At 38.8% G+C, this 16,545-nt stretch overlaps 1 protein-coding gene across 7 annotated transcripts in view; it reads left to right on the top strand.

Moving 5' to 3' along the window:
• Positions 1–16,545, top strand: part of ubr5 (ubiquitin protein ligase E3 component n-recognin 5) — a 48,638-nt gene that overhangs the window by 12,189 nt on the left and 19,904 nt on the right. For 5 of the 7 annotated variants that reach the window (XM_032557869.1, XM_032557865.1, XM_032557868.1 and 2 more), the window contains 24 exons: positions 1,420–1,631; positions 3,571–3,687; positions 3,801–3,911; positions 3,999–4,153; positions 5,126–5,243; positions 5,346–5,530; positions 5,634–5,743; positions 7,838–7,950; positions 8,923–9,069; positions 9,169–9,280; positions 9,367–9,521; positions 10,421–10,618; positions 11,234–11,444; positions 11,623–11,749; positions 11,852–12,003; positions 12,093–12,188; positions 12,949–13,072; positions 13,192–13,289; positions 13,554–13,702; positions 13,842–13,933; positions 14,038–14,184; positions 15,269–15,387; positions 15,503–15,629; positions 16,342–16,471. In XM_032557869.1, coding sequence (XP_032413760.1) covers positions 1,420–1,631; positions 3,571–3,687; positions 3,801–3,911; positions 3,999–4,153; positions 5,126–5,243; positions 5,346–5,530; positions 5,634–5,743; positions 7,838–7,950; positions 8,923–9,069; positions 9,169–9,280; positions 9,367–9,521; positions 10,421–10,618; positions 11,234–11,444; positions 11,623–11,749; positions 11,852–12,003; positions 12,093–12,188; positions 12,949–13,072; positions 13,192–13,289; positions 13,554–13,702; positions 13,842–13,933; positions 14,038–14,184; positions 15,269–15,387; positions 15,503–15,629; positions 16,342–16,471 — 3,305 coding nt within the window. The remainder of the gene's footprint in view (positions 1–1,419; positions 1,632–3,570; positions 3,688–3,800; positions 3,912–3,998; positions 4,154–5,125; positions 5,244–5,345; positions 5,531–5,633; positions 5,744–7,837; positions 7,951–8,922; positions 9,070–9,168; positions 9,281–9,366; positions 9,522–10,420; positions 10,619–11,233; positions 11,445–11,622; positions 11,750–11,851; positions 12,004–12,092; positions 12,189–12,948; positions 13,073–13,191; positions 13,290–13,553; positions 13,703–13,841; positions 13,934–14,037; positions 14,185–15,268; positions 15,388–15,502; positions 15,630–16,341; positions 16,472–16,545) is intronic. The other 2 variants (XM_032557870.1, XM_032557867.1) reach the window with 2 other exon arrangements.

Raw genomic sequence — 16,545 nt, forward strand, 5'->3', positions numbered from 1 at the left:
CTCACTAATGACTAATCACAGGAAGGCTTTGGTGGCAGCACTGGTGATGGCTGGTTTCTGTTGGGGTGGCTTCAAAATCCAAAATAATAAGCAGATTTTTTCCCCATCCTACGTCAAAATGAAACCCTCGTGTTTTGCAGGTGTACGGAAAATATAGGTGTGATGTGTAACGTTACTGATTAACTGAGATGCATTGAAAAATTTGAATTTGGCAATTTTCAGGTTGTTTGGTCTTGATCCGGTGGTAGGAATCTCTCATGTCCGATCCTTTTCCAATCAGTGAATGCAGCATACCTAACAATCTTCAGTGCGGATGTGGTTATAGACTGAGGAAGGCACAGTTAGTTAGAAAGGAGGTTAAAACTCTAGTCGGAGAAATAGGAAACCATTTAGAAGAAAGCTGTATTTTCTGTGGCGTCGTGACATTTCTATTATTCACTCAGGCTGCAAGAAAGCCAGAATGAGCAAGGTTTTTTAAGACAGAGTCGTACAGCAAAGCTGCAATGTCTTTTTTATTTTTTAGAAAACATGCTGGTTTTGAAAATGTTGACTTCTTTTTTCAATTAGCCTTGGCATAAGGTCTAGATTTTCTAAGATGAATATCTGTAACTCCAGTGCTAAATGCAGGTGAGATACTGAAGGCAATTTAAAATATGAACTCCAGATCTTTTTTTTTTTTAAGTATTAGTAAACTTCTGTCTTACAGGCTCTCTCATTCTAATAGTGATTATTAGCTGCTGCCCAAGGCAAGAAGGTGTTAAAAGTATGGTGAATGCTGATCTATCTTATATTATAGATTTTACAGAGAAATTGTATTGGCCTAAAATTGATATTAAACTTTAAAGAAACCTGAGACTAGAAAGTAGAAAATGGCCTTTACATTCTGATAGGAACATGTCTATCAAATACTACAAAGGAAACTTTCCTGAATGTTTGTTTGCATATTTTTCTTGATTCAGTTTGTTACGGTGAATATAAATGCTACATGTTTGGTGTTGTGTGCTGCATGGCTGTAGTAAATACTATGAGCTCTCTGAGAAAGGCCCGCCAGGCCCACATGTCTTGATGGGGACCCTATTAGACAGTTTATTTTTTTCCTTAAAAAAAAAAAAAAAAAAAAAGCCCACTTCAATCCATATGCATGCTTTCTTTTGTTCTTTCTCTCCTTCTCCTCACTTCCTGTTAGCTCACTCTTTAACACACGAGCGTGCAGAGTGACTCACCCTTCGTATATTTTCGATTTCCCGCTCAATCCTTCCATGATTGCAACTGATTGATTTGCACTACATTGATTCTAAGCAGTATTTCTCTCTATTATTAAAAACTTTATTTTATTTATTTATTTATTTATTTTTCGACGGGTCTTTCCCAGAGAGTGGCTTACTTCTATCCCACTGGTGTGACCTTATTGCATACCAGTTCTCCTTCTTCCCTTAGAGCGTGACTCAGAGCTGTTGCGCGAGCGTGAGTCTGTGCTGAGGTTGCGAGAGCGCCGGTGGCTCGACGGGGCGTCGTTTGACACGGAGCGGGGTTCGACGAGCCGCGAGGGCGAGCCCAGCCTCGACAAGAAGAGCATCCCCGTCCAGAGCCCCGTCTCGCTGGGAGAGGAGCTGCAGTGGTGGCCCGACAAGGTAGGACTAAAATCAAAGAGTGCTTTTAAAAATAAAGATGCTCAACTGTTTGTGATGAGGATTTCTTACTCATGAAGCAGATTCTGCTAACACAATTTAAAACTCCGTTTTAAACTTCTGATTTATCGCCCGTGTTGTATCCACTTTTTCCTGACTTTTACTCAGTGATATTGAAGAACACTCCAAGCAATGTTTCTTGACAGTCTTACACATATATACATATGTTTAAGCTTGAACTTTCCTACTTGGGAGTTCTGAACATAAACGATTAATCGATTACTAAATTAATTGATGACTAAATCGTCAAGTAATTGATTAATCATGCTTTATCTCATTAATCCAAGTAATGATTTTAGCCCTACGAAAAAATTAAGAAGTCCTGGCTGAAGCCAGTCACCTGTGAGCTGGATGTGTCACCAGGAACCAACAAACAACCAAAGTCACACGAAGCCGATCAGATTGTAGTTCTGCCGACACATCACTGAGTTTAAGTCTGAAATGTTACATCAGAGTAGAACCCCACGTCTTTACAGATTTGTCAGTGATTTTCTGTTTTAAGGTCTGATAGGGAAAATAATGGTTTTATTTATTTCTTCATCCTCTGAATTGATCTCAAGCAAAAGATCTACTCATGTTGGATGGACGTTTTGTTTCTGTCAATAAAACAATGATTGTGAATGTTTGAATGTCTCATTTAACTGAATAAATGATGAGAGCTGAAGTTTCCTTTAACATCATCTGCAGCTCTATGGGCTGAAACGACACGTATCTCATTTGTGATCTTCACGCTGCTCGCTGCATTGACATGTGATTGTTGAGTTAGTTGCATTAGATCTGAGCTGCTCCGTGTTCCCCTGAGTTCCAGAGCCTCACGGTGCCAATAGCAGTTCACCTTCCTCTCTCAACAACCCGTTTCTGCCGACTGTGTATTTGAAAAAACTTTTCTAGAACCAAAGGGAAAATGGAACAACGCTATCACCGTTTTAACAATAACATTAAAACAAAAATGTGTAAATTGATCAAATGGGTTTTACTTGAAAATGGAAGAGCCACAGTTACTACATAGTTGCTGCTTACATAACCTAATCTATTGATTATTACATTAATAATGTCTAGAGCTGAAACGATTAATTGGCTTAGTCATGATGAATTGATTATTGAAATTATCTATTTTAGTAACTGCTTAATTATTACCTGGACTGTACAGACTCAAAAAAGGCCACTTGCTGAAAGAACATGTTGGAGTTAAGATGAGAAAAAACATTCTTTGTCTGAAAAAAATGTTTGAGTGTACCAATTTTTAAAATTCAGTTAATCAATTAATCATCAGAATAATTGATAGATTAATCAGTTTTTCACTGGCCACTCAGACATTTCACCAGCCACAATTTTTTTTTTCTTTTGATTACAAACACCACCAGTACAAGCAAATTGTATAAAATATACGATTTATTCTTAACTCTCCAGCAGGTAAAGTTTGTCTGGTAATTAACAAATCGGTTAGTTCGACACGTTTTTCTGAATGGGCTTATGCGCTTTTAAGCTTTTGTTGTCGTAGTTTTTCTGACCGGTCTCGTATCCGCTCACTTTTCTCGTACTCCGGTTAGCTGAAATGGCGCCACTTGTAACCTTAGAGGGGAGGGGCGGGACAAGGAGGACTGAGGAATTTCATTGGATAAGCCCAATGTCCGTCAATAAAATCAGCCAATGGGTTGTCGTGGTTGATAAAAATTATATTTAATATGCTTTTATTATGATAGCCTAGTTATGGACAGTATGTGCATCAGTCTGTACTCCAGATGTTCAATCCTCCCCTGGACAGAAGTTCAAACTGAATGGAGCTTTTTTTTTTTGTATTCTGTTCAAATGGTCAGCTTAGCTCAAATAAACTTTCAGTTTATGAGCCCTTATTTCCCTTCACCTCTCATTTTCCTTCCAGGAGGGTGTGAAGTTTGTGAGCATTGGAGCGTTGTTCTCAGAGCTGGTGGCGGTGAGCTCCAAAGGAGAGCTTTATCAGTGGAAGTGGAGCGAGCCTGAACCATACAGGAATGCACAGGTGGACGATGACCACCTGCATGAAAGACACTTTAAAAATAAATACTATATAAAATGTGACTCTAATGGATTTTTGTGCTAAACTTGTTTTTAACCTCTCATCTGTCACATCAGAATCCCTCCGTTCACCACCCTCGTGTTTCCTTCCTGGGCCTGGTTAATGAGAAGATCACGTTACTGGCTGCTAATAGCATCAGAGCTACTGTAGCAACAGAGAGCAACAAGGTAGATTTGCCCTAAAAGTGTAGGGTGCACATTTAATACATTGTTCATTACATATTCAGACTGTGTGTGTGCTTTATTTTTCAAAAGGTGGCCACCTGGGTGGATGACACACTAAGCACAGTGGCCTCTAAGCTGGAGCACAGTGCCCAGTCTTTCCCAGAGCTGCAGGGGGAACGCATGGTGTCGCTGCACTCATGTGCACTTTACACATGTGCACAGATGGAGAACAGCCTCTACTGGTGGTGAGAGAGTCACCTTTTCTCCTTTTTTCTCTTTTATTATTGTCTGTCTGTTTTGTGGATCATAATTATTCTGTGTTAGTTACAGACATGGGCAAAATTCATGTGTTTTTTTTTACTGATTTATTTTTTATTAATGGTGCTTAGTTTTATTTCTAAATTTAGATATAACAAACTCAAGTTTTTTAAATTAAAAAATATGTATTTGTTTCTAGAGATGTAGGGGGGAAAAAAATTATTTAATATTTTTTCATTTATTTTAGTTTCCAAGTTATGTAAATTTAGATATATTTAGTTTTTGTTGTTTTTAAATTTAAATATATAATCTTAGGTTTTTTATAGTTTTTTCAGTTTATTTCTCCAATATTTGCATTGAATTTCCACAGAAAATGTCACTTAGCATACTAGTAAAATGCTTTACATAAATGTTTCTTGCCATTAGATTAGAATATGTGCTTTTTTTTAAAAAAAAAAGCAACTTTTGTATAATTTTCCATCCCACAAACATAATCTATCCCATTTTTTGCTCATATTTTAAATTTGACTAATAATTTAAAAAGGCGAATCTTTAAAAATGACAATATATTTTCTACAACAGATATTTATCTAAAATTATAATTAGCCTTTTTTCAAAAAAGTCACGTGACATTTGCAGGTTTATTTGAGAGTAAAAATGGGCTTATAGCTTGATATTACTGTGATAAAGTAACTATAAAAGAAGCTTTTGAAACTGGTACATGATTGTATTCTCGAAGCAAAAAATCTCAAAAATGTTTTGGTTAAGGGAATTTTAAAAAGTTGCAGACCTTTGATCTGGTGTAAAGGTTTTGATTGGCCACTCTGACCAGAAAAGTGATGTTTAAATTGAGTTCATTTGCTATTTCTCCAAAAAGCACATTATGCTTGAACAGCAGTCATTCTCTGTAACCTTTTTCACATTTTGCTAGAACCTAAATAATTTTCATCTTTCTGCAGGGGTGTTGTGCCTTTTAGTCAAAGGAAGAAAATGCTTGAGAAAGCGAGAGCCAAGAACAAAAAGCCAAAGTCCAGTGCTGGCATCTCCTCAATACCCAACATCACTGTGGGAACGCAGGTAGGGGAGGGGGAACCTTGTGATTATTTTTCAAATTTGCTCCATCTTCATCTGAAAACACCCTCCCATTGTGCTGACAATCCAATGGCTGCCTTCTCCTAGGTGTGTTTGAGGAATAATCCCCTCTACCATGCCGGTGCAGTGGCCTTTTCTGTCAGTGCCGGAATCCCCAAAGTGGGCGTCCTGTTGGAGTCTGTCTGGAACATGAACGACAGCTGCAGGTTCCAGCTGCGCTCACCGGAGAGCCTCAAAAACATGGAGAAGACCACAAAGACCCAGGAAATCAAGTCAGTCCCTTCCCTAAAATATCACTCAGTTAATTGGTAAAGTTTTATTGTCGTAACGCTAACGCCAGGGCTAAAACTTGTCCCGTGTTTTCTTCCGCCGCAGGATGGAAAGTAAGCCTGAGCTGGTGAAGACTGAGATGGGTCCTCCTCCATCCCCTGCATCCACCTGTAGTGATACCTCTTCCATTGCTAGCAGTGCCTCACTGCCCTACAGTATGTCTCCTCTCATGCTATCTCAGCCCATAAACTATTCGCTCTTTGAACAACTCACGAGTCTCGGCTGCGCTATCTCCCGGGCACGCCACCAGTTTCTCTCTCGCTGCGCGCTCTCATTAGTCCTTTGACTTTGAAGCAGATGGTGCACAGGCTTTTATCAGCAACTTTCTCTGCTGAATGTGTTCCTGTGAAGCAAATGTGGCCAACTCACAGTATATTTGCCTGCCTTGTTCTTCCTTCTTTTCTTTTTTCTTTTTTTTTTTTTACAGCATCTTATCATAAGGAACATATGGCAAGCTCTTGAGTGTGATAATTAATTTTTCAAAGTTGGCCATCTGTTTTTTTAAAAAATATTCTTATTTAAATGGCATTTAATTTTTTTAATGGATGTAATTAGGGATTTTATTTTAAAACTCTTTGCAATTTCACCCATTTATTAGCTGCATAAAATTGATTCTGTAGAAGCTGTGAGGAGCAGGTATGGGGAATTCGTGAAATTTACAAAAGAGGAAATATTTAAGCAGCATTTGCTTTACACCTCGGCTTAAAATTTTTTAAGGAATAAATATTTATTCCATTTTTATAAAAGGAATAAAAAAATGTGCGTCCTGTTGCGCTCCATATAGAACACACACTATAACTTGACAATAGTAAGGCTGTAACAGAACTGTAGTAGAAAGATGGAATACTGCCACCTGCAGGTTGGAATTAACAGTCACTTAAAGGCCATGTTTTTGACCATTTCTGTTGAAAATTTGCAATACAATCACAATTATGCATTAGCATGCAAAAAATGCAAGCATCTATTGATCTTGCATAAATTCTGCTTTTGCACTATTGTGAAAAACTACTTAAAAATATTAGGTTTTAATAATATTTATCAAATTTTAAAGATCATTAAACAATAAGATTGAGTGGAAGATGGTGGAGGTATCTATAAAACAAAAATAAACTTGTATTCCAGTCTTGAGATGGGGACAAGCGGTTATTGTGAAGGTCTCTGCTTGCTTTATGTTTTTACTTGTCTGATTGGTTGAAGAGCTCTAAAACCGGTGGGAAAAGTATTTCAACTTCCTGCCTGGCCTACTTTCTAACAGCATAGGCTTTATCTGTTAACTTATCAAACCTTACAGTGTTACTGAGAACGAGCCGTGTTGTGCCTTGGTCCCAGAGCCAAGGCACAACACCTCACTGTCACTGCAGTGATACTTACTGAAGAGGATTAGTGCAAATGGGGGGGAAAAAAAAAAATTCTGACTTGAATCTTTTCAGATCAAAAGTCAGAATTCTGAGGAAAAAATCATTTATTTTATTTTTCTTACAATTCTGAGGAAAAAGGTAAAAAGAATTCTGGGACTTTGAGGAAGAAATTCTGAGAAAGAAGTCAGAATTCTGAGGGAAAAAAAAGTTAGAATTCTTATTTTTAAATTTTTTTTTCCATTGGTCCTAGTCCTTTTCCGTAGATACTTGTGCTGGTTCACGACAGCGTTAAATGTTTTACAAGTTATAAATCAGGAAGTCGAAAGTTGATTGTAGTTTTTATCGTTCATAACATAGAAAAATCTTTTTGCAGCTCACTGAAATGTCTCAGCAGACACTTGACAAATCTTAAAATGGAATAATCTTAATCTTAAAGATTATTGTTTTGATTTACCAATTAATGACTCATGCTTTCTTGTTGTACCAACACACACTTTTACCCCACGATCAATAAATCAAGATGCATCATGATGAAAGGGTTAAAATCCTTCTGTTAAATATGTATTTTTTCTATCTGTGCATTGAAAATCCATCAAATTATTAGCCTAGTATTTAGATGCATATCTTATCGACCACAGGAATGCCATAGTAGAAACAATAATTTGGAAGTTTTTGCAATGACACGTCTTTGAAACTTAATTATCTACATACTGGTAACTGTGCAGTGAGGGAGTCACAGGGACTTGAGAATTCCCCTGACAGCCAAAGGCAGCAGGAGGGAATACGTAGGGGATGGAGGAGTGCCAGATATTTAATATGTGCAATTAAGTATTCATTTCAAATGTGCTTTGGAGGAAATCGGTTAAAGTTCACCCTGTGTGTCGTTTTCAGAGCGCAGACGTTCGACCCCAGCTCCTAAGGAGGAAGAGAAGGTGAACGAGGAGCAGTGGCCTCTCAGGGAGGTGGTGTTTGTGGAAGACGTAAAAAACGTTCCCGTTGGGAAGGTGGGTGTGTCTGACAGCTGGAGGTTTAGTGAGCCGGGATTTCATGGAGCTCCATTGGAAACTGCTCCAGAATGATGTGCGTTCATTTGCTGTTTGTGTACATTTAAATGCACATTAGTAGTCCAGTAATAGATTGAGTTTGGATTTATTTCTGAACAAGACTCGCGACAATATAGACTAGGTGGACAAAGAAAAACTTAAAGTGCCTTTTATTTTTTTTATGCAAATTCAGGTGGTCGGTAATGAAATTAAGATGAACTGAAATACTACAGCATAGGGGTGCTCTGATTAAATATTCTCACTGATCACCAGTATTTTATCATTTTATTAAAAGCCTGTAATATCATTACAGATTTTTACATTCATATTATTGTTATTTTTATTTATTTAAAAAATTTTTTTAAAAACTGTCAATTGCTAAAGGTCACAATACGCCTTCGGTGGTTCATATTCAGACCATAGCGGGTGTAGATGAGATCGATGGATGAGATTGGTTTCATATCCAAGTATCGGCCAAAACTTAAGAAGATCGGAACAGATCAATCGGCTGATCGATTGGAGCAACCCTACTGCATTAATGACATGTAAACGTCCGTGTAAAACGTTTTATTGATCTTTTCAGGTTTATAGAAAATTAAATCCATTTCTGTTTTTGTTTTATTTCGCATTAGATAACCTGTAATGACTATAGAACTAACTGATGGCAGGTTGTTTAATGAACCCGATTCTGTTGAAGACCAAACATGCAAAGGATTAATCAGTATTGATTCCATTTCAATTGCCATTGGAAAATAGTCACTTAAAATTTCCATTTACGTATGTTATTGTGTTGTTTTAATCTAAGCAAAGAAACTCATGCATAACATAGAAAATAAATGTTACACATTGAGAACTTGCGTTGAAATCATAATAAACCAAGCTTCTCCTAATCATCTTTGATTCCAAGTGTGCCGTCTTCTCATCACAACCCAGGTGCTGAAGGTTGATGGTGCGTACGTTGCTGTGAAGTTCCCCGGAACATCAAGTAGCATAACAAACCAAAGCAGCGCTCCTCCTCCAGACTCGGATCCATCCTCACTGTTACAGGACTGCAGGCTCCTCAGGATAGACGAACTGCAGGTAGACGCTTCACTTCTACTGTTTTAACGTTTTTTTGTTTGTTTGTGTTTTATCTCCAGCTTTCCAACATCAGGTATATGTTGATGCTTTAACTTTCAGGTGGTCAAAACCGGTGGAACCCCGAAGGTTCCCGATTGCTTTCAGCGAACGCCTAAAAAGCTCTGCATCCCAGAGAAGGCCGTAATCCTGGCTGTAAATGTTGACTCCAAAGGTTGGTCAAGTCTGCTTATGTTGCGGAAATTGGATGAATCATAATAATATTTTGGGACAGTATTGACCCCTTTCGTTGTCTTGCAGGAGTCCATGCAGTTCTGAAGACCGGTAACTGGGTAAGGTACTGCATCTTTGACCTGGCCACAGGCAAAGCTGAGCAGGAGAATAACTTTCCTACAAGCAACCTGGCCTTCCTGGGCCAGAGCGAGTGCAACGTGGCCATCTTCACTGCAGGGCAGGTAAGGTGGCCTCCTGAACAGCTGCAGCTTTTCCTTCAGTCAATTGCATTCTAATTATTAGTGTGAATGCTGCATGCATTCACACTTTTCTGGTTCCACTTTTCTGGTTGCTCTGTAAATTTCGCCGTGCTTCTTCTCCTGCATACTTTGTGCTATTTTCACCATTCAACTCTTATACTGTTCAGCTTGTTCTCCTAATGCCGGCTATATCTCTTGGTGTTCATAACCCTCATACTTTTTATAACATTCAGCTTTTTATGAATTTTTTCATAGAAATGGGGGAAACCGCTCCATTCTGTGGCAGAATTGAGAATTGCAATATAAAATGTCCGTTGAGTTTCACAGTGGATGTTTCAGGTCCTGCCTATTAATTGCAATGAATCATCCAGTTTCAGGGCTGTCATGGAGGAAACAAGGCAGCGGCCATTTTGAAGTTGGGCAGTTTAACAGCTTTTATGCTGTTTAACACCTGGGAATAATTTGAGCTTTTCACATTGCTTTTTTCGTACTGCATGTGACATATATATTTTTTTAGTCACCGTACTAAACGATGCCTCCAAACAAATGTTGATATCTCAGGAACCATAAAAAGTATGGATTTCATTCACCCACCGTTTTTATCAGAAGGAATAGGGGAACGTTTCTGTCCTTTTCAAATTTTAGGTTTTACACGAGTTGTGTGTTTTTTGGTTTTTTTTTTACATTGCATGGAATATGTTACTGTAACCCAGCATGCTAGTGGTATCCTCGATGCTATCATTAGTATTTTAGCTAGTTTTAGCTTTTTAGCTAATTTTGGCTTTTACAAGAGTTTTTCACACTGCATGGACTATTTCTTACCTTTCTGCAAGTCTTCAGCAGTTGACTACAAACGCTTTTGCCATTTTTGTCCTCCCCAGGAGTCTCCCATCATCCTCCGGGACGGGAATGGCACAATCTATCCCATGGCTAAAGACTGCATGGGGGGAATCCGGGACCCTGATTGGTTGGACCTGCCTCCTATAAACAGCCTGGGAATGGGGGTGCACTCTCTGGTCAACCTGCCATCTAACTCCACCATTAAAAAGAAAGCTGCTATCATTATTATGGCTGTCGAGGTAAATATCTGCCTTGAATAATCACATTTTTCTTTTTTTCTGGGAAAAACCGATTGGATAGCAAAAGGTGGTTAGTAGAAGATTTTTCAGAATTTGAATCGGGTGAAGCTAAAACTATGCCCCTTAAGGAGTTCTGGGTAAATTGTATATTTTGTATTTAAAATACAAAAAAACTTTGTAAATATGTTCAACCCAGAACTTCTTGGGTTACAGTTTTTGCTTCACATGGTTCAAATTGTGTTAAAAAGAAAATAAAAAATATCTATATAATTTTCATATTTAAAAAAAGAATTATTTGTTAATTTGCATCTTTTATTGTACTTCTAATATTGTATAAAAAATTTAACTGCAGAATGTGTCAATTTTTTTATCAGATTAATTGTCAGAATAATCTATAGATTCATTGGTGAGTAAAATAATCACTAGTGGCAGCACTAATATTTACAAAGGTGTTTTTTTATATCTCAAATGCAAGATACATACATATGTATATGTATATATATACATCTTTATAGTTTTGGCTTAATTACATCTCTGGTGAGTCTCCAGTTAATGATATTTTCAACAAACGAACAATCACGATTAATCAGATGAATTGTTTAATAATTCTTGCAGAAACAGACGCTGATGCAGCACGTCCTGCGCTGCGACTACGAGGCGTGCCGGCAGTACCTGATGAACCTGGAGCAGGCCTTCCTCCTGGACGAGGGCGGCCAGGGCCTCGGGGCGCTGCTGGGCCATCGCTGCGACGGAAACCGCAACATTTTCCACGCCGCCGTCTCCGTCTGCTTCCCTGTTAGCAACAAAGAGACCAAAGAGGAAGAAGGTTAACCTTTTTCACATTCCAGTCTCTGGTTTTCCATTTTAATGTGCAATATTTTATCTTGGAACGGCAATCTTTTAACGCTATTGAAGGCTAAAATCTGCTCCCGTCACTTTAAAATCCATTTCTTCCTGCGGACGTTTCCTGCAAATGTGACTGACGAAGCCGTTTTGTCTTTTAGAAGCCGAAAGGTCAGAGAGAAACACATTTGCAGAGCGCCTGTCTGCTGTGGAGGCCATCGCCAACGCCATCTCTGTGGTGTCGAGCAACAGCTCTGGAAACAGGACTGGCTCCTCCAGTAGCAGAGGGTACGCTACTGCTAAATCAGTATTGGCACAGAATAAACAAGTGAAGAGCAACTTCATGCTTTAAAAATGAATTCAACCCATCCTGCTGTGCGTTGCCAACAGGCTCCGTCTAAGGGAGATGATGCGGAGGTCTCTTAGAGCAGCAGGTCTCGGCCGCCACGAGTCTGGGCCGTCCTCCGGTGACCACCAGGACCCCGTGTCCCCACCCATCGCCCCGTCAAGTTGGGTCCCAGACCCTCCGCCTATGGACCCTGGTGAATGCATCTAGACAAAAGTTAATAATTGCTCTCTGCAAGATAAGCTTATAACAATCTTAAATGATTTTTTTCCTTCTCATCCACAGATGGTGACATTGATTTCATTCTCGCACCAGCAGTTGGTTCACTCACCACAGCTTCCTCTGGTTCTAACCAGGGCCCCAGCACTTCCACCATACCAGGTTTGTTACTTCCTGTGGAACAAAAGAAAAAAAGTACAGGTAGTAGGGCTGGGCATTTATTATATTGTTTAGCATTTATCGTGATAAGTTTCTTATCGTGATAAGAATTTAGATTTATTGTTGTCTCAATAATTCCAATTAAAAAGCTCCCAAACTGTCTGTATTGTTGGATTGCTACTTTTACTATTTTCTCCAAAGTTCGTTCAATCAATAAATATCAATACATTTGAAAATGTGATTAAATGTAGTGACTCTGCAGCTTAGAGAGATATGTCACACTTCTTCATGACTGGTGTCTTTAAGAAGCCCATTTCAAATGAGAATGTTTTTCAAGAACAATATTTGTGTTTGCAGAGCTATGAATGCTGCCATGCAGTTACAACCATATAGAAGTAATATTTAATCATAATTTTTTATCATTATCACAATAGTAGCACAAAATATTGCTATAAAATTCTAAATCCATATTGCCCACCCCTATACAAAACCAACTTTTACAATTTCTTTCTTGACTACACTTCTATTCAAACAGGCTAAGGCTTTCTACTTTGTGTTCAACTCTTTGCAATGTTATTGCAGATGCTGAAAAAGCTCAAGCTATTTTAACCTGGTCAGTGTGTAGGAATCCCGGTTTGTGAGGATAAATAAAACATTATGACTTTTCAACATCTAAACTCTGTAGTTCGAGTTGAAGCCACATGAGCAACACGTTTAAATGTTTTTAAACTAAACTCCCGTTCTGTGTTCTGCCTTCCTACAGGACCGTCAACAGAGACATCAGTGGTGGAGTCTAAAGACAGGAAGGCCAACGCTCACCTCATCCTGAAGCTGATGTGTGACAGCGTCGTTCTGAGGCCACACCTATGGGAACTGCTCTCTGCAAAGTAGGAGTTTTCAACCGCATGTTCTCCTATAAGGAGATAAATGATCCGCTTTGCAGCCAGTGTTGTTCCTGTATTTCTCTTTCTGAACTTCTTTCCTTCTTTCTCTGCCTGTCTGACAGGGATGCCAGAGGAATGACCCCCTTCATGCTGGCTGTCAGTGGAAGAGCCTACCCAGCTGCTATCACTGTGCTTGAGGCCGCTCAAAAAATAGCCAAGAGTAAGTCAGCTGCTGTTTAAGAAGTGGAGATGAAAAAAGCGGATCGGTTTCAACCCTATTTTACACTATAAACTACTGCAGGGATGAAAACTCATTTTGAGAAATGATACTCCCATTTTAAGGAGTTGGATAATATCTGGAGCATTTCAGGTTATGAGTTAAATAAAGGCTGTTGGGTTTTGTCCCAGTTGCCTCATATTGTGTGTTTCGACTCTTATTTCCCCGTTTTCATTTTTTCCTTTTGTTCAAATGTCTTGAACACAGTGGCCGACCCGGAGAAAGATGATGCGGATTCTATGTTCATGGAGATGATTTGTCCTGTGGGAACCAACCCAGATGATTCTCCGCTTTATGTCCTCTGCTGCAACGACACCTGCAGTTTCACTTGGACCGGAGCAGAGCACATTAACCAGGTCAGCCATGAAGGACAGAAGGAAAAGCATTATAAGAGGGACAATTTGTCTTTTTTCTTTTTTTTCACTTTTAAGCCTTGGTATATCATGTTTGTTTTTGAATAGAATTTTTTTCTAATTCAGAATTTATGATTTTTAGGACATATTTGAGTGTCGAACATGCGGCCTGCTTGAGTCGCTCTGCTGCTGCACAGAGTGTGCAAGAGTGTGTCACAAAGGACACGACTGCAAGTAAGTCCTTGTTTTCACATCAGCTCTGCAGGGACCTGAGAAACATTTTCCTCCTTGCTTATAATTAATTATTTTTATTGTGATTTTAATTTATTCTGCCTCAGGTTGAAAAGGACTTCCCCTACAGCTTACTGTGACTGTTGGGAGAAATGCAAGTGCAAAACACTGATAGCTGGCCAGAAGGCTGCCCGCCTGGATTTACTCTACAGGCTGCTAACGACAACAAACCTGGTCACTACACCAAACAGCAGGTCAGCTTTTTTAAATTTTATTTTTTTTAAAACAGGATTCTTGCTGTAAGTGGTCAAAAATTATTAATTATTACCAGCTAATTGCTCTAAAGCTGTTTGGACATGTGTAAGACAGGGTGTCAGTGTCTTAAATTCATATCTAAATTTTAAGACCTAAAAATGTCTTACAATCATTTTTTTTGTTAAAAAAGTGAGTTGGCCTTAAATACATTCATTCATCGCAAATCTTTGAATTTTGCCATGTCTTGGCTATTTTATCTCATATACTGGCATGTCTTTTCTTTTCTTTCTTGTAGGAACTTTTTTGTCTGAACATTGAGTTGCACACAATTCTCATTGTGTTCTGTGACTCCAGGTAGTTGAGGCTATCGTTAGTTACCTGCTAACATACCCTTGTTGGCCATTAAGCTAACAAGGGCATATTAGCAAGTAGGTATCTAGTTAGGTTTTTTGTGTGCGTTTTCACCACCGGCTCACTTCTTTTGCCAACTTACGAGGCTAGGTGCATTCCTTGTAAAAAAAAGGAAAAGAAAAACAAACAAAAACAAAAAATTTTTATTTGGTGCTGTGGGTGTTAAGGCTGCAGAGAGCCGTGTGAGAAGCACAATTCTGCTGCTGCCAACAGCCACAGACACCCCAGAAATGTAGGTTTTTGCTATGCTTGGTTATGATACAATAGAATCCCCCAACTATCTCTAATATTTATAGTTTTGTGGTGTTAAATGTTATTCACGGTAGCTTTAGTGTTAAATATAAGTTGTTGAAACCTGGTGATATCCTGTAGAAATCTCTTTGCTTCCTCATTTTTTATGCTAAAAATAGCTAAATTTGAGTCATCCTCACTCAGTAATGGCCTCCACACTGAAGAGTATCGCCAGCCGGACATTATAGGTCATAGATACGGTGCATTTATTGATCCTAAAAGGACCGGATTTTTCCGTTTTCGTCTCGCTGGTCACTAGTCAAGCTGAAAAATCATCCAATCCACCTAAAGTGAACTTGCCACAAGTTTTGTTTTTACATGAAATAGTAAAAATAGTGGAAAAGAAAATGAATCTATAACTTTTTTTGATTCTTCTTGCAGGGGGGAGCATATATTACTGTTCCTGGTTCAGACTGTAGCCAGGCAAAGTGTTGAGCACTGTCAGTACCGACCGCCTCGCATCAGAGAAGACCGGAACCGTAAGGCTGCTAATGCAGAGGGTGGGTTTTACCAAAAGTTTAGTTCTTTTACATGCCATTTTGTGCATCCTATGGGATCAACTGTGCTTGTTTTCAGGACTATGTCCCTAAAACAACCGCTGTTGTCTTCTTTCAGACTCTGATATGCCAGACCACGATCTGGAACCTCCTCGCTTCGCTCAGCTGGCCTTGGAGAGAGTCCTACAGGACTGGAACGCCCTCAAATCTATGATCCTGTTTGGTTCTCAGGAAAACAAAGATCCGTATGTATTAAAGCAGAATGTTTGTTTGGGTTTTTAGAGCAACTCGGCCTGTATGAGGCATATTATGGTATGCAGGGCACAAATACTATTCTGTATTAACAGCTGTAGTTTTTTTTACTTATTTTTCTTTACTTTAGGTATACAAATGTCTTGAAATGGGAGAAGGCAACTCTGATTGCAAAATAATTGCAGGGCTGTCTAGTGAATAATGGAAAAATAAAGCAATAGCTTCCAATTTAGCCAGATAGGCTAACCTCTTGTTAATTATTTATTTTTTGTGTAATTTTCATTGTATTTTTACTTTTTAAAAATTATTTAAATTGAGTAATTTGCAGAATATTTCAGTAATTTTCTTTTTTTCATTTGTAATTATCAGGAGATTGTCATAATGACAATCTTTACAAAGACCGTTTGTTTTAATCATGCAATCAATCAAGTTTACTTGTGTAACACATTTCAGCAACAAGGCAGTGCTTTACATCATAAAAACACAAAAATAAATCTGCAAAAAATATGTGAGTTCTATGGAGTCAGTTTTGGTGTAAGGCAGTGGTGTCCAAACTTTTTGTTGTCTTTTTTTGTTGGCCTTTTTCATCGTTCTTGACTTGTTTTCCAGGGTCTGAACAAACTCTTTCCAAGGGCCACACTTTGGGCCCCCCTGGTGTAAGCTCAACATGTTGACTTTTCTTTTTTTTTTTCCCCTGTGTGTCAGACTTAGTGCCAGCAGCAGAATTGCTCACCTCCTGCCTGAAGAACAGGTGTACTTGAACCAGCAGAGCGGCACCATTCGCCTCGACTGTTTCACACACTGCCTCATTGTCAAGTGTGCTCCTGACATCACCGTGAGTCTATATGCTCTTCATAAGTTCACATGTAGTGTGTTCAGCTTAGTTTTGTTTGCTTTAATGCGAAAGAT

The sequence above is a fragment of the Xiphophorus hellerii genome, chromosome 3 (genome assembly GCF_003331165.1).
Source record: "Xiphophorus hellerii strain 12219 chromosome 3, Xiphophorus_hellerii-4.1, whole genome shotgun sequence".
NCBI classification, from domain to species: domain Eukaryota; kingdom Metazoa; phylum Chordata; class Actinopteri; order Cyprinodontiformes; family Poeciliidae; genus Xiphophorus; species Xiphophorus hellerii.